Source organism: Gopherus evgoodei, unplaced genomic scaffold, assembly GCF_007399415.2.
Source record: "Gopherus evgoodei ecotype Sinaloan lineage unplaced genomic scaffold, rGopEvg1_v1.p scaffold_71_arrow_ctg1, whole genome shotgun sequence".
NCBI lineage: Eukaryota > Metazoa > Chordata > Testudines > Testudinidae > Gopherus > Gopherus evgoodei.
Genome location: NW_022060092.1, coordinates 268808 through 290545, shown reverse-complemented (window position 1 = coordinate 290545; position 21738 = coordinate 268808). Strand labels below are relative to the sequence as shown.

General features: G+C 59.4%; 1 protein-coding gene across 1 annotated transcript; it reads right to left on the bottom strand.

Annotated features, from left to right (window-relative positions):
• Window positions 1-11654: 11654 nt before the first annotated feature.
• On the bottom strand, window positions 11655-16519 carry LOC115643816 (zymogen granule membrane protein 16-like). The gene is made up of 4 exons (XM_030547838.1): window positions 16394-16519; window positions 15253-15320; window positions 13615-13747; window positions 11655-12448 (listed from the first exon to the last, which is right to left on the bottom strand). The coding sequence occupies exons 2-4, from the start codon at window positions 15317-15319 to the stop codon at window positions 12139-12141; spliced, it is 510 nt and encodes a 169-aa protein (XP_030403698.1). The 5' UTR covers window position 15320; window positions 16394-16519; the 3' UTR covers window positions 11655-12138.
• Window positions 16520-21738: the final 5219 nt, after the last annotated feature.

The following is a 21738-nucleotide window of genomic DNA, read 5'->3' as shown; positions in this document are numbered from 1 at the left end:
GGGAGAGAACCCAGGAGTCCTGGCTCCCAGCCCCCTGCTCTAACTCACTAGCCCCCACTCCCTTCCCAGAGCTGGGGAGAGAACCCAGGAATCCTGGTTTCCAGCCCCCCTGTTCTAACCCATCAGACCCCCATCCCCTCCCAGAGCTGGGAGAGAACCCAGGAGTCCTGGCTCCCAGCCCCCTGCTCTAACCCACTAGCCCCCACTCCCTTCTCAGAGCTGGGGAGAGAACCCAGGAGTCCTGGCTCCCAGCCCCCCCCTGCTCTAACCACCAGCCCCTACTCCCCTCCCAGAGCTGGGGAGAGAACCCGGGAGTCTGGGCTCCCTACACACACTCTCTGACCCGCAAGTGCATATCAAATGTCTAGACCAGGGGTAGGAAACCTATGGCACGGGTGTCGAAGGCAGCACACGAGCTGATTTTCAGTGGCACTCACACTGCCTGGGTCCTGGCCACCGGTCAGGGAGGCTCTGCCTTTTAATTTAGTTTCAAATGAAGCTTCTTAAACTTTTTAAAAATCTTATTTACTTTACATACAGCAATAGTTTAGTTCTATATTATAGACTTATAGAAAGAGACCTTCTAAAAATGTTAAAATGTATGACTGGCACACGAAACCTTAAACCAGAGTGAATGAATGAAGACTGGCACAGCACTTCTGAAAGGTTGCCGACCCCTGGTCTAGCAGAAGAAGGGAAAGGGAGAGGAAGATTAATTTCAATGTAGGTTGTAAATCCAGCTAAGATTTTGTCAGAGGTCATGGAAGTCACAGAATCCAGGACTCCCAGAGACCTCCATGACATTTTCCCTTCAGCCCCGAGGCAGCGGGACTGCAGCTATCAGCCAACAGGGTCCCCTGGGGGACAAGGCTTGGGGGAGTTGGTCTCTGGGGAAGCCGGTGGGGGGTGCTGGGCTGTGAGGGGGCATTGGGCACTGGGCAGGTTTATGTGTTTTGGGGTCCTGAGCAGTGGGGGAGGCTGGGGGAAGGGCACTGGGTACAGGGTCGGGGGAGAGCTGTGTGTTCGGGGGTGCTGGGCAGTGTGGGGGGCTGCGTGGCATTCTGGGTAGTTGTGGTACAGTGTGGGGGGGCACTGGGCATAGTGGGCCTGGGGGTGCTGAGAATAGGGAGTCAGGGGGTGTTGGATGGGGGGCTCTGTGGCACTCTGGGGGTGACCTCCCTGCGCTATGCTCCATTGCCCCACTATGTTTGGCACTGTGCCCACAAAAGCTTAATCTGGCCCTGAGTCCTCCCCTGCAGCCCTGAGCCACCAGCCAGCACAATATCCCCTCAGAGCCCCCCCCCCCGTATCCTCCCTCAGAGTCCCGCTGCAGGGGGTTGTCTCTGAGGTGGACACTGGGGGTCTGAGTGTCTCATTCGCAGAACCCATCGGAGGGCATGAGGGGCAGTCCCAACACGGCTGGGGGCATGGCGGGGGTGGGAGGAGAAAGCGGGAGGGGAGGCAGGGGGATACCTGGTAAAGAAAATTGGAGTAGGTGGCTTTAATTCTTCCCAGCAAACAATGGGAACGAGGCAGACAGAGGGCCAGAGAGAACACAGAGCAGGAAGGGGAGATGCACAGATTGGGGCCTTGTCTACATGGGGAAAATTCCTAGCATGACTCTGCCGGTACAGTCATACCACGGCACTGTGGTTGTATGGGTTCACTCCCCCTCCCAACAGTCTCCTTCCAAATAAAAGTGGCCTTAATTCGGTTTCATTTCATTCACTTTGGAAGCCAAGGCCACCTGTACCCCGAGTGAGAGTGGCCACACACGGATGGAATCCAGATTCAGTGAACCTCTTTAATGGCATACTTGAGTTAATCTGGATTAAGTTTCCTGACCTAGGAATGGGTCAGTTTCCTGAGGACCTGTCTACATGGAGAAATATTACCCTCTAATTATGTGGGTATAATTACACCAGCGCAGTTATAGCCCCAGCAGGAATATGTTTATTCCAGGGTAACTGGCCTTTTTCTGTTCACCAAAGTAGGGTAAAATAAAGCAAAAAAAAAAAGGGGGGGGCCCTTTTCTGCCAGAATAAGGAGTCATACCTGTACACTCACACCTTGAGCTGGACGGCTTTAAAGGGGACATGAAGGCTGCGATCTGAGATTTGATTCGGGCTGATGTTTTGGTAGGAAATAACATACTGGGGGTGCCTGGCCAAGTGAATGTGGTGACCAGGTCACAGAGGAAGTTTGGGTCTGTGGCAGACGGCGAACAGACAGAGGGCTTGTCTACATCACAAAGTTGCAGTGCTGATGAGGGGGTTACAGCGCTGCAACTTAGGAGGTGTACACATCTGCAGGGCATCACCAGCGCTGCAACTCCCTGTTTGCAGCGCTGGCCGTACACCCGTTTTGTCTCGGGTGTAGAGGATCCAGCGCTGGTGATCCAGCGCTGGTAATCAAGTGTAGACACTTACCAGCGCTTTTCTTGACCTCCGTGGAATAAGCAGGTATCCCAGCATATCTGAGGAAGCCTCTGGTAATCAAGCTGGTCTCCTTCCCCGGTTTGCTCTCGCGTTCCCCGAACAAGCAGGTCTCCTTCCCTGCGGTTTGCAGGGGGGTTCGGGGAACGCGAGAGCAAACCGTGGCGAAGCTGGTCTCCTTCCCCGGTTTGCTCTCGCGTTCCCCGAACCTCCGAGCAAGCAGGTCTCCTTCCCTGCGGTTTGCAGGGGGGTTCGGGGAACGCGAGAGCAAACCGCGGCGAAGCTGGTCTCCTTCCCCGGTTTGCTCTCGCGTTCCCCGAACCCCCCTTGAAGCCGCCCAACAGCGCTGCAGTGTGGCCACATCTAACACCACTTGCAGCGCTGGTTGCTGTAAGTGTGGCCACTCTGCAGCGCTGGCCCTATACAGCTGTACTAATACAGCTGTAACAACCAGCACTGCAAAATTTTAGATGTAGACATACCCAGAGAGTGTCTCTCAAGATGAATCAGGTGAAGGTTTGTCTGTGCAAGAAAGCAGTGTGTCTGGGAATGGAGTTTCTGAATGTCTGTCTAACATCTCAGAAGTGAATCTGGAGTTAGATCAAGAGCAGAAAGGTCTCATTGGTCAGGAAAATGTTTCTCAGGAGCAGATTAAAGTAGATGGTCAGGTGGAAGCCCTAACTGAGGAAGGAAAGGGGAGATTTGTGATGGGGGATGGACTGGTGGCTAGTGCAGCTTGTAAAAGGGAACCTGAAATGGGTAACTGTGATTTGCTGGAAGTAGCTCAGTGTAGTGAAAAAAGCAGCAGTGTATCTGTTGGGAGTGGCAATGTGCCTGGTAGGGAAAGTCTGGATGAGCCTAGGCAGCCTTGTGAGCCGATGGCTTTGTCTAGCCAGCAGTGTGGGAAGACAAGGATAGTGGAAGATGAGTGTCCCCATCCCTTACCTGTGTCCTGTGTGGAGAAATGTGACAGTGAAGGGAATGTGCCTGTGTCTGTCAGGGGTATTGACTTGCCTATGGAGGAAGCTACCTCGGTCTCCAAGCAGATGTCTGTGAACAGCCCTGTGTGCTGGGACCAGGGAAATGAGATCCCGCGCTGTGTGTCTGGGGAAGGAGAATGTGTCTCCGGCTTTTCTGTGTCTGTGGAGCAGACAGAAGGTGCCTTGCAGCCTGTGATGGCTGGGGGTGATTCAGTTGTCTCGGAGTTAGTTGTAAATACAGCTAAAGCCCAGGAAGGGAATGGTCCTAAGTTTGTGTCTGCTGGGGAGAATGGCCCTGTAACTAGGTTGCATCCAGTTAGTGTCGTAGCAAAATCCCAGAGACCAGACAATTCTGGTGCTTGTAGTTTGCCAGTTGCTGATGTGTGGCTGGAAAAGGGTGTAGCAGCTCTGTCTGCTCAGGGTGATACCCTAGCCAGGGCACAAGGAGAGCAGAAAGGTGATTTGATTGTGTTACCTACTGACAGTTTGAGAACTTGTAGCAAGAAGGAAAAGATTCCTGAACTTGTTCATGGCCAAGGGAAGGAAAATGCTTCTGACCTGTTATCTAGAAAGTCTATAAATTTGCCTGAAAGGGAATTGTGTAAAAATCTGCCTGATGGGCCAGAGGTGATTCTGAAGGGAAGTGAGACCCAGAAAGAGTCTGTGGTGGCTCAGAAGTGTCATTTAGAGCAAGCCCTAGGTGAACAGGGTAAGGGCAGAAGTTCTGAGAGGGGTGACTTGCTGCTTAGAGAAGTTCATAGGGAAAGGAATTCTCCTGGTAACCTGTGGAAGCAATTTACTGCAACTGAAGGGTGTGAAAGTGATTTAATCAAGAACGTTTCAGTTCCTAACAGCCAGATATTTTCTGTTGTGACTGACTTTCCTTTTAAAAGATCCAGTGGGGATAGCTTTAAGATGGTCTCAGATGGAGTAAAAGTTGTTAAGGGATTTAAACAGCCCTATGACCAAGTGCCTGGGTTTGACCAGCTTGTTGGAAAGACAATGGTGTTGGGACCGGACTGTCTCCATGCTAATTTTGTAAGTGAGCAGTGTGTGCTTCAGGGTCTGAGGAAAGATTTGGTTTCTGGTATTTCAAAGCAGAACAATTTTATGGCCAAATGCCTGAGGATGCAGGGGAGAGCAAGCAGACTCTCACCCTCCAACTATTTAAATTTGTGGGGTATCTCTGTAAAACAGAGTCCAGCCTTGGAATGGGTAGCAGTTGAAAATCTAAAAGCTAGTGTCTGTGTTGATGCAAATTACCTGGCTGGCAGGGAGAAGAAAGACCTGCTAATAGCTGTTAGCACAAAGAGCCCACCCTATCAGCCAGTGAATTCGGTTAAGCAAGAGAAATCAGGGTTTGATCCTGCAGGACAAGGAGAAAAGAGAAAACTGAATTTTGCAAAGGGAAGCAACAGGTTAACCCTAAAATGCCCAAACTCCAATGGTAGTAATCCAAAGGTGTGGCATGACAAACATGATTGTAGATGGACACTTGCAATGAATTTGTTGTTATTGCTAATAGTGATTTTTGTAACTAGTGTATTGCTATTACCAAAACCTGTAAAAATGTACAATGTGCCTAATCTCTTAAAAAATCCCTTGAACATGTTAAGAGAAATACATGAGAACATACTTTATGTTAAAAGGCCTTGCTATATTAAGGTTTCACCGTTAATGCCTGTAAACAGTATTAAAACTTTTCACTGGGGAAAAGATATTCCAGACCTAATGTGCTGTGTGAAAAGGAAAACTGAGGCACATCACCATATTGCTTGCATGGCTAAATGCCAAGATTCCTGTACTATGAACAACATTAATAGCTACATTAACTTGATGTTAATTGGGTTCCAAACATTTGCCAGAGCATGTATAAATAAAGTAGCTATATTCTTTAGCTCTTGGCAAGATCACATGAAATATACAGGAACCATGCTGCAAAAACTAACCAAGTTTTACCTTAAGTTTGGTAAAGCATTTCGGTTATACATTAATATCGCTTCTAACCCAGGACAAGCTGTAATAAGACAGACCCAAGGATGGGGCTCTTGGGATGCAGTCAGTGACGTCTGTGTCATCCCTTCCTGCACCAATTTTGAGTTGGGGGTGTGATGTTATTGATATAAACTGGGGCCATACAGAACATGGTTTGCAGGTCCTGTAGTGGCACCAGATCTTATGTAAAGGGGGTCATATAAAGTGTCTAAGACCAAGTTCTGGGTTGCTGGTTATGATTATGCTGTCTGTATGTCTGTATCATTTTGTAGTTGAAGTTATAAGTATTGGCTCTATACTGTCTGTATTTCAAATTGGTGCTGCAGTTCTGGGAAACACCCCAGACAAGTGGGTGTTAGCTCTGCTTAGCCTGCTTGATGGCCCTTTAAGGACCATCAGCTACACAACTGACCCATGGAGAGGAGGCAGATACGCCTTGTGACTCACAGGGTGTGCAGGGACTGGCCCATGTGACTCCAGACTCCATTTTGCTGTAATTTTCCACAGTAAGAACAAAGAAGTGTTCTTACACCTGGAAGTGCCTATATAAGGCTGATGCCTCATCTCCATCTTGTCTTCAATCCTGCTTCTTACCTCTGGAGGGACTTTGCTACAAACTGAAGCTCTGAACAAAGGACTGATGACCCATCCCAGAGGGGGATGTTCTCCAGAGACTTGATTTGAACCGGCAGTTTACTCCATCACTGCTACAAGCCTGAACTAAGAACTTTGCCATCACTGTATGTAATTGATTCCATTTAACCAATTCTAGCTCTCAGCTCTGCTTTTTTCCTTTTATGAATAAACCTTTAGAGTTTAGATTCTAAAGGATTGGCACCAGCGTGATTTGTGGGTAAGATCTGATGTGTATATTGACCTGGGTCTGGGGCTTGGTCCTTTGGGATCGAGAGAACCTTTTTCTTTTACTGGGGTGTTGGTTTTCATAACCATTCATCCCCAGGACGGGTGGCACCGGTGGTGATACTGGGAGACTGGAGTGTCTAAGGAAATTGCTTGTGTGACTTGTGGTTAGCCAGCGGGGTGAAACCGAAATCATTTTTGTCTGGCTGGTTTGGTTTGCCTTAGAGGTGGGAAAACCCCAGCCTTGGGCTGTGACTGCCCTGTTTGAGCAATTGGTCCTGAATTGGCACCTCAGTTGGGTCCCGCCAGAACCGCATCGTCACACACGCACCCCCCACCCCACTCCCCGCAATGTCCTTAGCCTGCGAGTGGGTGGGAGGAGGGAGGCTCTGGCAGCTGAAGGTGGTTACATAGGAACAAGGAGGCAAGAAAGTTGGATTAAGAGATAGCGAAAGACAAATACAGTCTATGGATCTGCTGGCAAATCCCCTGGGAACTGCCGGTGAGACACAAGGAAACACGAACCACCCCAGCCTGGGGTCCTTAACTGCAGAGAAATCGCCAGGCTGGGCCCTGAAAAGCCTGAGATTTTCTTTACTAATCAGGAGATTTTAAAAAAATGTGTTTTGTTTGCCTGGCGGGTTGTGTGAGGGCCAGAGTCACCTGGGAGAGTTTGGGGGATTTACTCCAGGGGGTCTGAGATTGAAATCCGGCCCCAGTGTAAATGGGTTCAGGGCAGAATTCTGATCTCAGGTCCCCTGGGGGTCAATTCGGAGTCACTCCCTGACTGCAGTGGGGTGAGGGCTGGATTCTGATCTCAGGTCCCTGAGGGATGAATCCGGAGTCACTCCCCAACTGCAGTGGGGTGAGAGCTGGATTCTGATCTCAGGTCCCTGGGGGATCAATCCGGAGTCACTCCCCAACTGCAGTGGGGTGAGGGCTGGATTCTGATCTCAGGTCCCCGGCGGGTTAATTCGGAGTCACTCCCTGACGGCAGTGGGGTGAGGGCTGGATTCTGATCTCAGGTCCCCGGTGGGTTGATCCAGAGTCACTCCCTGACTACAGTGGGGTGAGGGCTGGATTCTGATCTCAGGTCCCAGGGGGCTCAATCCGGAGTCACTCCCCTACTGCAGTGGGGTGAGGGCTGGATTCTGATCTCAGGTCCCTAGGGGGTCAATCTGGAGTCACTCCCCGACTGCAGTGGGGTGAGGGCTTGATTTTGATCTCAGGTCCTTGGGGGGTCAATCCGGAGTCACTCCCTGACTGCAGTGGGGTGAGGGCTGGATTCTGATCTCAGGTCCCCGGCGGGTTAATTCGGAGTCACTCCCTGATGGCAGTGGGGTGAGGGCTGGATTCTGATCTCAGGTCCCAGGGGGCTCAATCCGGAGTCACTCCCCTACTGCAGTGGGGTGAGGGCTGGATTCTGATCTCAGGTCCCTGGGGGGTCAATCCGGAGTCACTCCCCGACTGCAGTGGGGTGAGGGCTGGATTTTGATCTCAGGTCCCTGGGGGGTCAATCCGGAGTCACTCCCCGACTGCAGTGGGGTGAGGGCTGGATTCTGATCTCAGGTCCTTGGGGGGTCAATCCGGAGTCACTCCCTGACTGCAGTGGGGTGAGGGCTGGATTCTGATCTCAGGTCCCCGGCGGGTTAATTCGGAGTCACTCCCTGACGGCAGTGGGGTGAGGGCTGGATTCTGATCTCAGGTCCCAGGGGGCTCAATCCGGAGTCACTCCCCTACTGCAGTGGGGTGAGGGCTGGATTCTGATCTCAGGTCCCTGGAGGGTCAATCCGGAGTCACTCCCTGACTGCAGTGGGGTGAGAGCTGGATTCTGATCTCAACTCCCCTTTTCTATTCTTGACGTTTGGCGCATTCGGCTTTGCAGCCAGCCAGAGCCGGAGTCCCCCTGTGTTGTTTGCGACCCAGACATTGCCGTTGCCGTGTTGTGGCTGTGATGGGAAGAAATCAGGCGCCCCTGAGTGGCGTCTACGATCCAGACACAACAACCGTCACTTTGCTGTGTCTGTGACCCCGACAACTCGGTGTTTCCCCTGGGGCTCTCTAAGACCCGGACAAAACCAGTCCTTCCTCGATCCTTGGCAAGCCCAAAGCCAAGTGGATTTCCCTGAGGGGGGCGGGGGGGCTTTGACCCTATTCCCCAGTCACCCGCCTCTTGAAGGTCTGGTTCACAGGGCCGCCCAGAGGATTCAGGGGGCCTGGGGTCTTCGGCGACAGGGGGCCCCTGCTTCGACGGTAATTCGGCGACAAGGGATCCTTCCGCCCTGGGGCAGAAGGACCCCCTGCCGCCAAAGACCTGGACCAGAAGAAGCTCTGGGGGCCCGGAGCAAGCAAAGGACCCTGCTCCAGGGGACCCGAAAAACTCTTGTGGGGGCCTGGGGCAAATTGCCCCACTTGCCCCCCCCCAAGGCACCCCTGCCAGTTCACCTGGGACGGGTTGGCTGCCCGACATGGGCTTTGGAAAGACCCAGGCAGCAGCTGAGCTGGAGGAAAGTGGCCGGCGCTGGGGAACCCAGCAGGGGGTGGAAAGACTCGGCGTGGGACGAGCTCCCTTTCCCCGGCGGGTGAGGCGACCCCGTGGTGAAGAGGGGCAAAGTGGGTTCTGGATGGTAAACTGAGGCAGGACACGGCTGTCTCACTCTGGGAGGGCGCCCCCTGCAGGGGTCAGCCCAAAACAAAGCCACCTTTCCCTTGTGTTCTCCCCACCCGGAAGGAAGTGGGGGCACTGAGGGGCCTGGCCAAGCCAAACAAGCTGAGCCACAGCTGGGAGCAGTTTCTCAGAAGGAGGAGGTGAGGACGCTGGGTTAATAGACAACAACAAAACAAACACAATCCCCGTCTGCTGGCAGATCACCCGGGCACCGCCCCGGGCAACACGGATCCGGGAACCGCCCCAGCCTGGGCTTCCTGAGGGCCGAATAGTCACTGCTCCCGGCCCCGAAAGGCTGGAGATTTGGCCGACAATCCGGAGATTTGGTTATGAACCAAGAGATTTTTTTTTAAATGTGCTTTTCATTTGGCTGCCGGGTTGTGTGAGGGCCGGAGCCACCTGAGAGACGTTGGGATTTATTCCAAGGGAGCTGAAATTGAAATCCGGCCTCAGTGTTGGTGGGGTCAAGGCCGGATTCTCGTCTCAGCTCCCCCCAGTCTCCTGCACCCCTAACTCACCCCTCCTGAGGCTGCCAACGTGAGGTGGGACCCAGGCATCCTGCACCCCATCTCCACCCCCCCAGATGCCAACGTGAGGTGGGACCCAGGCGTCCTGCACCCCATCTCCACCCCCCCAGATGCCAACGTGAGTTGGGACCCAGGCGTCCTGCACCCCTAACTCACCCCCCCTGAGGGTGCCAACGTGAGGTGGGACCCAGGCATCCTGCACCCCAACTCCACCCCCCCGGATGCCAATGTGAGTTGGGACCCAGGCGTCCTGCACCCCTAACTCAACCCCCCCGGATGCCAACGTGAGGTGGGACCCAGGTGTCCTGCACCCCTAATCTCCCTCCCCCAACCCACACACTCTTTTGGGGCAGGACTTGGCTGGACTGTTTCGTGGGACACCCTCTCCCCAATTCCCAGGAAGCCGCTTTATGCGCCCGAGGGGCCGCAAGGTGACACAGCCGCGCTGGGCAGGACGCCATGCCGAGGGTCGTGTATACCAAGGTGTATTCGGCTCAATTTCCTTGTTCGCCGCTGCCTGGGGGGCCACACGGGGGGCAGGGGGGAGACACCGATTCCCTGACCGCAGCTGCAGAGATTCGCAGCGTTAGCGTGTTACAGCCCTCGCACCACAACTGCTCATGGTCCCGTGTCCAAGTCTACAAAGGCGACTCCCTCAAAGCCAACTCGGAGGCGTTCGGATCTCTGCGCCCAGCCGGCCGGCTCAGTGCCCGATGGCCACGGTTTTCGCCTGGGTTTGTGTGAGTGCAGAGACACTGGGGGACCAGAGACCATGTGCGAAACATCGGGACGGGGGGGTGGACAGGGTCCTATATACGCCAAAGCCCCAAACACTGGGGGTGCCCTATACAGCTGGGACATCTGGTCACCGTAGATATTTTTATATATAAACAAATTAAATTCCGGCTCCCACCCGGCCCCAGGGCAGGGCCTGGCTGGCTCAGGGGGGCAGGGAATGGGGCAGGGGCCTGTCCCCTCTGGGGGGTGTCAGCTCCCATCCGGCTGCAGGGAGCAGGCAGGGGGTGCCATGGGGCAGGGACCTGGGGCCGGATCAGCTGGATCCCACCCTCTAAATATTAACCCCCCTCCCACTGACATTTCTGTCCCGACAGAGTTGGTGTCAATAAATCAGCAGCACAAACTCTCTCTTGGTTGTGCCTTTGGCACACTTGCCCCCCCAGCCCACCCCTGGCACCCGTAATGGGGGAAAAGCCTCCCCTGGCCTCCTTCCCACATGGGGGATACTCCCCACACCATCACCTGTCCACCATATGGGATATAACCCTCCCCCCCCAACACAAACCCACACTGCTGTGTGAGATGCACCAGGGTGAAGGACCCCACTCCCCTCCTAGAGCTGGGGAGAGGACCCAGGAGTCCTGGCCCCCAGCCCCCCCACCTCACTCTAACCCACTAGCCTCCACCCCCAACCCGAGCTGGGATAGAACCCAGGAGTCCTGGCTCCCCCAGCTGCTCCGAGCACAAAATAATCTCAGCTCCTTAAACCAGCTGCCCTGTGTGTCCGTGTCTCTGCTGTGGCCTGGGCCCCTGAGAGGAGGTGCTGCTAAATCCAGAGTCACCCCTGCCTGCAATGGGCCATGAGCAGGTTCTGATCCCAGCTCCATGGGTCAATCCGGAGTCACTCCTGACAGCAATGGGGCAGGGCTGGGTTCTGATCTCAGCTCCCCGGGTCAATCCGGAGTCACTCCTGACAGCAATGGGGCCAGGGCTGGGTTCTGATCTCAGCTCCCTCGAGTCAATCCGGAGTCACTCCTGACAGCAATGAGGCCAGGGCTGGGTTCTGATCTCAGCTCCCTCGAGTCAATCCGGAGTCACTCCTGACAGCAATGGGGCCAGGGCTGGGTTCTGATCCCAGCTCCCTGGGTCAATCCGGAGTCACACCCTTTTACTCCAGCCCTGCCAGAATCCTGAAGGCCAATAAAAGACCCCGGCATTTCCCAGGCTCGTGGCGCGGTTGGGTTGAAGGGGCCTCAAGGATCCCCCCAAAGAAGCGTCGCTTCAGCCCCCCCAGGATTCGCCCCAACTCTCGGGATCATTCCCCAGCAGCTCAGAAGTTTGTCGCCCCGTTTCAGGATTTTTAACCACCCACCTCCTCCACCTGACAGAATCAACAACCCCCAACCACACACCCCTGAGAAGCCAAGAAACTGGAGAGCAGTTTCATGCATTAGGGTTTTAATTAGCACCTCGTTAGCACAAAAAGGCTGCAGTTAATCAACAACTAATTCTGGCAAAGCATTGATACCACACTGCCGGACTCAGAGGGTACAAGCAGGTAAAGACACAGAGGTAGGGGTTAGTCTGCGGAACAGCCTGCCACTTGATTTTCCTGCTTCTTAATTTCATGAGCTCATGTAACCCTCTCTCTCCACGCTGCTCCCCAAACCCACTGACCCTCACCCCAATCCTTCCTGCCCCTCATTGCCCCCAAACCCACTGACCCTCCCCCAATCCCTCTCTCCCTGCGCTGCCCCCCAAACCCACCGACCCTCCCCCCATCCTTCTCTCCCCTCACTGCTAAGCAATCAACTGCTGCTTCGAATAAGGAATTGGCTTCCCAGTCTCTGGCCTGGAAGCGAAGACGGGAAGAGAGAAAAGCTGCCTTTAGCCTGGGGAACTCCCTGCCACTGGGCTCCGCCTGGCGCTGGCTCTCACTCCCGCGCCCGCGGGTCGGCCCAGTGCATGGCGATGCCCGTGAGGCTCGACCCGCTGTAGTGCCCCGTGATGAAGGCCAGGTACTCGGAGCGGCTCAGCGGGACGGCGTTGAAGCTGTAGCCGTAGGGCTGGCCGAAGAAGAAGGTTCGCCCGTGGTTGGTGGAGATGATGAGCTGGTAGATGTAGGTGTAATGTTTGCCCGAGATCTGCGTGATCCGCTCACGGGGTAACAGGGTCACCTCGAGTGCCGGCCCCGTCTTCGCCCCAAAGAGCTCGCCCCACCGGTGCCCGAACTGCAGCTGGATGCTGGGGAGGAGCAGAAGCATGAGAGCAGCCCCTGAGATCTGGGTAGAGCCCCCCAAACCCACCAACCCTCCCCCAATCTCCCTCTCCCCTCCCCGTCCCTCAAACCCACCGACCCTCCCCCAATCCCCATCTCCCCTCCCCGCCCCCCAAACCCACTGACCCTCCCCCCAATCCCCGTCTCCCCTCCCCGCCCCCAAACCCACCGACCCTCCCCCATCCCTCTCTCCCCTCCCTGCCCCCCAAACCCACTGACCCTCCCCCCAATCCCCGTCTCCCCTCCCCGCCCCCAAACACACCGACCCTCCCCCATCCCTCTCTCCCCTCCCCGCCCCCCAAACCCACCGACCCTCCCCCCAATCCCCCTCTCCCCTCCCCGCCCCCCAAACCCACCGACCCTCCCCCCAATCCCCATCTCCCCTCCCCGCCCCCCAAACCCACTGACCCTCCCCCCAATCCCCGTCTCCCCTCCCCGCCCCCCAAACCCACCGACCCTCCCCCATCCCTCTCTCCCCTCCCCGCCCCCCAAACCCACCGATCCTCCCCCAATCCCCCTCTCCCCTCCCCGCCCCCCAAACCCACCAACCCTCCCCCCAATCACCCTCTCCCCTCCCCGCCCCCCAAACCCACCGACCCTCCCCCCAATCACCCTCTCCCCTCCCCGCCCCCCAAACCCACCGACCCTCCCCCAATCCCCCTCTCCCCTCCCCGCCCCCCAAACCCACCGACCCTCCCCCCAATCACCCTCTCCCCTCCCCGCCCCCCAAACCCACCGACCCTCCCCCAATCCCCCTCTCCCCTCCCCGTCCCCCAAACCCACCGACCCTCCCCCATCCCCCTCTCCCCTCCCCGCCCCCCAAACCCACCGACCCTCCCCCATCCCCCTCTCCCCTCCCCGCCCCCCAAACCCACCAACCCTCCCCCCAATCACCCTCTCCCCTCCCCGCCCCCCAAACCCACCGACCCTCCCCCAATCCCCCTCTCCCCTCCCCGTCCCCCAAACCCACCGACCCTCCCCCATCCCTCTCTCCCCTCCCCGCCCCCCAAACCCACCGACCCTCCCCCAATCACCCTCTCCCCTCCCCGCCCCTCAAACCCACCGACCCTCCCCCATCCCTCTCTCCCCTCCCCGTCCCCCAAACCCAAAGCCATGACCCCCCACCACGCACCCACTGATGAAGTTATTGCAATGCTCCCAGATCCGGAGAGCCGTGATGGGGCCCCATCGGTCTGGCCCCGAGTAGGAAAATGGGGTCCCCGAGCCCGAGCCGTACTCCCCGGAATACGAGTGTCGGCGCTGGCCTGGAACGAGGGAGTGAAACTGGATCAGAGCCAGAGTCATACACTGAATCGGGAGGGGCTGCGGGTCGGGAGTGAGGGGCACCGGCAGGGCTGGGGGGGCAGGGCCGGGCTGGCAGGGGCTGCGGGTCGGGAGTGAGGGGCACCGGCAGAGCTGGGGGGCAGGGATGGGCTAGCAGGGGCTGAGGGTCGGGAGTGAGGGGCACCGGCAGAGCTGGGGGGGGCAGAGCTGGGCTGGCAGGGGGGGGCTGCGGGTCGGGAGTTAGGGGCACCGGCAGAGCCGGGGGGGCAGGGCTGGGCTAGCAGGGGCTGAGGGTCGGGAGTGAGGGGCACCGGCAGAGCTGGGGGGGCAGAGCTGGGCTGGCAGGGGGGGGCTGCGGGTCGGGAGTTAGGGGCACCGGCAGAGCCGGGGGGGCAGGGCTGGGCTAGCAGGGGCTGAGGGTCGGGAGTGAGGGGCACCGGCAGAGCTGGGGGGGCAGGGATGGGCTAGCAGGGGCTGAGGGTCGGGAGTGAGGGGCACCGGCAGAGCTGGGGGGGGCAGAGCTGGGCTGGCAGGGGGGGGGCTGCGGGTCGGGAGTTAGGGGCACCGGCAGAGCCGGGGGGGCAGGGCTGGGCTAGCAGGGGCTGCGGGTCGGGAGTGAGGGGCACCGGCAGAGCTGGGGGGGCCGAGGGGCTGCATGTCGGGGGTGAGGGGGGCCGGCACAGCTGGGGGGGCCGGGGGACTGCACGTCAGGGGTGAGGGGCGCCGACACAGCTGGGGGGCTGGGGAGCTGCATGTCAGGGTTGAGGGGCGCCGGCACAGCTGGGGGGGCCGGGGGGCTGCACGTCGGGGGTGAGGGGGGCCGTCAGGGCTGGGGGGGCTGGGGGGCTGCATGTCGGGGGTGAGGGGGTCCGGCACAGCTGGGGGGGGCGGGGGGCTGCACATCGGGGATGAGGGGGGCCGTCAGAGCTGGGGGGGCTGGGGGGCTGCACGTCGGGGGTGAGGGACGCCAGCACAGCTGGGGGGGCCGGGGGGCTGCACGTCGGGGCTGAGGGGGGCCGGCACAGCTGGAGGGGCTGGGGAGCTGCATGTCAGGGTTGAGGGGCGCCGGCACAGCTGGGCGGGCCTGGGGGCTGCATGTCGGGGGTGAGGGACGCCAGCACAGCTGGGGGGGCCGGAGGGCTGCACGTCGGGGCTGAGGGGGGCCAGCACAGCTGGGGGGGCCGGGGGGCTGCATGTCAGGGGTGAGGGGCGCCGGCACAGCTGGGAGGGCCGGGGGGCTGCACGTCGGGGGTGAGGGACGCCAGCACAGCTGGGGGGGCCGGGGGGCTGCACGTCGGGGCTGAGGGGGGCCGGCACAGCTGGAGGGGCTGGGGAGCTGCATGTCAGGGGTGAGGGGGGCCGGCACAGCTGGAGGGGCTGGGGAGCTGCATGTCAGGGGTGAGGGGCGCCGGCACAGCTGGGGGGGCCGGGGGCTGCACGTCGGGGGTGAGGGGTGCCAGCACAGCTGGGGGTTGGTTCTACTCACGCTCCTTTTGCCCGGCCGAGTCCCCCAGCAGCAGGAGGGTCACCCCGAGGATTTGCAGCAGCATCATCCTGTGTGGAGCCAGCGACAGGCTGAGCACCCGGCTCTCCCCCCCAGCCAGTCCCTCACCCCCTCCCCGGGGCCTGCTGCCCTCCTGGGTGATCCGGCGGGTTCTCCCCCGGGTGGGTGCTGGCCCCACCCCTGCCCAGGCGGGTGCCCGGGGCTGAGAGGGGCCCGTTCCCCAGCCCAGCGCCAGCTCCCGGCTCCCCTGTCCCAGCCGTGCTGAGCGGTGATGCTAGAGCCAGGCAGCCGGCGGCAGAAAGCGGCTGCAGGGACGGATCCAGGCCCTGCTCTGGGTGCAGGGGGAGCCCCGGGAGAGGGGCAGGATCCGGCTCAGGGAGAGGCCGGGCGGGTCTGGGATGGTGCAGCCCTCGGGTGCCGACGGGAGGGTCCCCAAGTGCCCCCGGAGACGTGGCCGGGAAGCTGGCAGCAGAGAGGGGCTGCAGGGACGGATCCAGGCCCTGCTCTGGGTGTAGGGGGAGCCCCGGGAGAGGGGCAGGATCCGGCTCAGGGAGAGGCCGGGCGGGTCTGGGATGGTGCAGCCCTCGGGTGCCGACGGGAGGGTCCCCAAGTGCCCCCGGAGACGTGGCCGGGAAGCTGGCAGCAGAGAGGGGCTGCGGGGACGGATCCAGGCCCTGCTCTGGGTGTAGGGGGAGCCCCAGGAGAGGGGCAGGATCCGGCTCAGGGAGAGGCCGGGCGGGTCTGGGATGGTGCAGCCCTCGGGTGCCGACGGGAGGGTCCCCAAGTGCCCCCGGAGACGTGGCCGGGAAGCTGGCAGCAGAGAGGGGCTGCGGGGACAGATCCAGGCCCTGCTCTGGGTGCAGGGGGAGCCCCGGGAGAGGGGCAGGATCCGGCTCAGGGAGAGGCCGGGCGGGTCCGGGACGGTGCAGCCCTTGGGTGCCGACGGGAGGGTCCCCAAGTGCCCCCGGAGACGTGGCCGGGAAGCTGGCAGCAGAGAGGGGCTGCGGGGACAGATCCAGGCCCTGCGCTCGGAGACGTGGCCAGTGAGACGCTGGAGGCGCCAGGCCCTGGGAGGGGGAACCCCCACGAGGTGCCGGCGGCTCCCCCCGCCCGGGGGACTCACGCGAGCCGAGTGAGGCGCCGGGGGTGAAGCCCAGCGAGGGGTGAGCCCCAGAAGGTCACAGAGCCGCTGGCACCGAGACAGATCGGCGAGGAGCCCTGGCAAGGGAGCCGCGTGTGTCCATGGGGCGCTGACCCCCCAGTTATCCCCAGTTCAGCCCCCCTGGCCCCGCCTGTCACTGATACCCATCGCTTGCGCCAGACCCGATTGACTGATATCGGAGACTTGTGGTGTAACGGCCCCTCCGGCCCCACGACCCAAAGGTCCAGCGGAGAGCCCCCCCGCCTCATGCAGCCTTATCTCGGGGGGAGGCTGCGAAATCGCCACTCGAAGGGGCGGCCGTTAGCTGTTGCCACAACCACAGCTAACGGGCTCCCTGGTGACACAGCAAATCCTGCACCCAGCGACCCCCTCCAGGGACAGGTGCACCCCTGTACCCTCAAACCCTGCACCCAGTGACCTGCCCTGAGGGACTGGTGTCCCTCTGTACCCCCAAACCCTGCACCCTGTGACCCCCCCAGGGACTTGTGCTCCCCTGTATCCACAAATCCTGCACCCAGCGACCCCCTCCAGGGACAGGTGCACCCCTGTACCCTCAAACCCTGCACCCAGTGACCTGCCCTGAGGGACTGGTGTCCCTCTGTACCCCCAAACCCTGCACCCTGTGACCCCCCCAGGGACTTGTGCTCCCCTGTATCCACAAATCCTGCACCCAGCGACCCCCTCCAGGGACAGGTGCACCCCTGTACCCTCAAACCCTGCACCCAGTGACCTGCCCTGAGGGACTGGTGCCCCTCTGTACCCCCAAACCCTGCACCCTGTGACCCCTCCCAGGGACTTGTGCTCCCCTGTATCCACAAATCCTGCACTCAGCATCCCCCCCCAGGGACTGGTGCCCCCCATGTTCCCCCCAAACCCTGCACACGCTGCCCATCCAGCCAGCTCCGGCCCACCTGCGCGATGAGCCCATGGGACGTGGTTTAGCAGCGAACGCGCCCGGCCAGGTTACTGCGGACGAGAAGTGGCGCTAATGCCCCGGCTCCATGGTTACAGGTCCCGCTAGCCCGGTGCTCCCCAGCTGGCCTCCTGCACCCCGAACCTTTTGCATCAGCCTTGAGCCCCCCTCTGGAGCCAGCATCCCAACCCCTCCTGCATCCTGAACCCCCAGCTGTGAGCCCCTTCCCAGAGCCAGCACCCCAACCCCCTGCACCCTGAACCCCTTCCTGCACCCACCCCCTAGCTGTCAGCCCCTTCCCAGAGCCAGCACCCTCCCTGCACCCCATTACCCCAGCCCTGAGCCCTGTCCCAGAGCCAGCACCCCAACACCCCTGCAGCCAATACTCCCCCTGCACCCCAACTCCTCCTTTTCTCCAAATCCACTCCTGAACCCTGAACCCCCTCCTGCACCCCAACCCCTCCTGCACCCGAGCCCCAGCTGTCAGCCCCCTCCCAGAGCCAGCACCCCAACCCCTCCACACCCCAGACCTCCTCCTGCACCCCAACCCCCAGGCCTGAATCCTGTCCCAGAGCCAGCACCCCAACCCCTTCACACCCCAGACCTCCTCCTGCACCCCAACCCCCAGGCCTGAATCCTGTCCCAGAGCCAGCACCCCAACCCCCTCTGCACCCAACCCCTCCTTTACCCCAAACCCACTTCTGAACCCTCTCCAGCACCCCAAACCCCCTCCAGCACCCCAAGCTAACTCTGTTATCTGGCCATCTGCCATTACTCCCCTCCATTCCTGCCCCATCTGTCCCTCGATCTCCGTCTTTGACTGCCGGACAGACTGCATTGGCCAACTGTGCCAGCCCCTCACGGTGGGCCCAGGATGGTGCTTGGGGCCGGTCGCTTTGGGGGCCTCCCGAAGAATCAGCATGTCTGGGAAATGGGGGAGTGGTGTGGGGCGGGTATATGGGAATGTAGGTTGAGTCTGTGTGTAGCTGTGACCCCACCTCGCACCCAGCACAGCCATGGAGCCTGTTCCCAGCCGGGGGCATCGCCTGCCCCTTTTCCTGGGGTGCCACAGAGAGGAACACGCCCTCCGGGGCTCTCCCGGTGGCCGAGTGTCTGACTCCGGGACAGGCACTATCCCGTGTGTCCCGCAGCGCTCGGGGTGTGCACAGGAGCGTTTTCTATACTTGTGTCACGGCGTGGGGGGTGTCAGGGCCCTGCACCCCCCCTCCTGCGATTCCCCGGGACTCTCAGCCGGCCAGTGACACAGGCGGGTTATTGGCCGACAGGAACAGAGTCCAGACCAGAGCTTGTAGGTACAACCAGGCCCCCCAGCCAGGTCCCTCTGGGGGGCAGGTGTAGATAAATCCCTGTATTAAGCTATTTTGCATAACCCTTGTCACGGACTCCCAGGTCGTGCCCACTCGTGGCCCCGTGCAGTCCTTTGGGGGGGGCCCTTCCAGTGCGACAGCCCTTCTCGGGGGGCCACTCTCCCTCGGGGTCAGGCCCCTCCACCTCCTGGAACTGCACCTCTCTGAGCCTCAGCACGTCCGTCTCTGCCGTGGGGCCCCCCCAGGGAGTCCCCTCGCTCTGGGCCGAAGGGGACAATGCCCCCTCCCCCTGCCCTGTTCTCTAGCCCGGAGCGACTCCCAGCCAGCGTAACACAGGAGGTTTACTGAGCATTGAACCCAGCACAGGAAACACTCTGGCCTCAGGCCTGGCCTCCATCAGCCCAACACATCCCAGTCCCCCTGCAGCCAGGGGGGCTCTGCCTGCTCCCCCTCTCCAGCCCTGAGCCCCCTGCTTCCCAGCTGGGCCTCCGATACCCCCGGCCCCAAGCCCCCTCTGTCCATTGGCTTCTCTCCAGGGAAACAGGGTCGTACGCAGGATGGCCTGGGTCTCCTCCCCTCTCAGCCCCACTCTGGCCGGAACCGGCTGGTCAGGTCACCGGGGTCCTGTCCCCGCAGCCCATTGTCCCCCACTGGCCAGAACCAGCTGCAGCTCCTGAGCTGGGTCTCCGGGTCTCCAGTCGCTGGGGTCTCCATCCTCCAGGCTGGGGTCCTAAGTTCCCTCTCCGGTCCTCTGTACCCACCAACTCCCTCTCCCCTCCCCTCGTTAAACCAGTAACACCCGGGGCCCTGAGCTCCCCCCCCCCCCGCATGCAAACCACTGGGAAACACAGAAAACCCACGGAACCCCCCCACTTCATCACAACTCTCTATTAAGCTATTTTCATACAACTTTGTATCAGAGCCCTGTGTAGAAAAACTGACAGAAAACATTGTGTTAAGCCTGGGATAAAGTTACAGCCGCAGAGGATAGTTACAGTAGAAGAAAAATGTCTTTTTGCTCAGAGTAGAATAAGATCTGCCCCCCCCCCCCTTAATTGCCCTGTTGACTGAGCAAGGTGGGAAGGCAGCACCTGCAGCCAGCTGCACCCCTTGGTGAGGGGCTGGGAGCCAGCCCCAAGGACAGTAAAACCTGTCAGGTGGGCTCGTTAAAGAAGAGCAGAGACACTGACGGCCTCGGGGGTTAGAAGCCAGCCCCTTCCTTTGGGAACACCCTCTGCGGCAGCCGGACACCCCCAGAAGGGAGCAGCACAAAGGCCCAACGGACCCAGACACAGATTTTGAAGCTGGTGCAGATTTGCAGGAGGGGGACGCGGCTATAAGTGAGGTGTCTTGCAGACGGGCCCCGTCTCGTCTTGTCAACGTGGAGCATCGATCCGGATCGGCAGAGGCCCGGCTCCACCCTTCCCCCAGCTAACTCACCTGGCCAGTGCAGTCAGGGGGAGCAACTAATTGTGTGTGTGCGTGAGTGTGAGTGAGCAGATGCACATGATCCAGTGCTAACTGATACTCGTATTACTAATAAATGTGGCGTTTTGCCTTATTCCCCCTGAAAAGATCCCGTGCGGCACTTTAAGTACCAACGGGGAGCTTAGACCCCAGCCTTGGGGCTCCCTCCATTTCCCCAGCCAGCTCCAAACTGACCCCCCCAGCCCCTCCTCTGCCTTTGTCTCTTTCCTGGCCAGGAGGCACCTGATCTTTGTTCTCCAACCCCTTCCTCTGGCACCTTGCGGGGAGGGGCCCAGGAGACATCGGTCATTCTCTGTGCAGACACCATCACCCCTGCCCTCTCGGGCTCTGCACCAACCACAGCCCCTGATCCCCCCACCTAGACACGGTGACAAAGTTCTCCTCTGCCTTGGTGGGTCCTGCGTTTATTGGCGGACTTGTTCGCCTCAGAGATTCACCCTGTGGGTCGGGAAACAGCTCAGAGACCTTCCCCTCTGGTAGAAGCCACAATCCAGGTCAATCCCTCCTGTGTCTGATCAGGAGTTGGGAGGTTCGGGGGCAACCCGGGTTCCAGCCCAGGGCCCTGTGGACTGCAGCTGTCTATGGTGCCTCCTGGTACAGTTGTGTGACAGCTACAACTCCCTGGGCTACTTCCCCATGGCCCCCTCCAAACACCTTCTCTGTCATCACCACAGGACCTTCCTCCTGGTGTGTGATAATGCTTGTACTTCTCAGTCCTCTAGCAGGGTGCCTACTCACACCCTTCCTCTTCTCTGGCTCCCTTGGCCTGCCTGGAGTGAGCCCTTTATAGCATCAGAGGGGCCTTCATTAGAGTCAGGTGCTTAACAGCCTCACCTGACTCTTAGCAGGTTCATTGGAGTCAGATGTTCTCATTAGCCTGGAGCAGCCCCTGCTCTGGTCACTCAGGGAACAGAAAACTGCTCAGCCAGTGGCCAGGATCTCTCCCTTCTACTGCTCTGCTGGTCCCAGCTGTCCTGGGTCTGTCACAACACTTAAGAAAGGCATAGGGGAAACTGAGGCACCCACACAGTATTCAGAAAAAAGATTAGGAACATTCCCACTTTGTCACAACTTTATATTAACTTTATTCTAAACCTGCCGTATGGAAGTAAGGAAAACCCACGTTTCAAATACTCAGCAGTGGTCAGGACTAGAAGCAGAGTTTGAATTTCCGTTGCGTGGCAACCGTACCTTCAAGTGAGGGGTAATTGCAGCTGTTGCTTTGCTGAAGGGTTAAAGTCGTTAATTTACTGGAGTTATTTAAAGTGAAGTTTTGCCCTGGTTTTCTCTTTGCTCGCGGTTCTGTTCAGTTTTCCAGGACTGTATCTTTGGGAGGCTCCTGTAAAAAGCTCCCTGAGCCAAGCGGGATGAGCCCTGTCAAGGGATCGTCAGGTCCAGGCAGCAGCTGTGAGTTTGACACAAAGGAAACGTAGCCGACAGGTAGCAGCAGTTGAGAAAGAAGGTTTTATTTTCAGCTCCGAGGGCGGCTCTGGGGGTCGAAGCAGGCGGGAACCCTCAACCTACAGTTTTTATCTGAGAGCAGAGGGGGGGTCATTACCTGGTCTTGCAAAACCCAG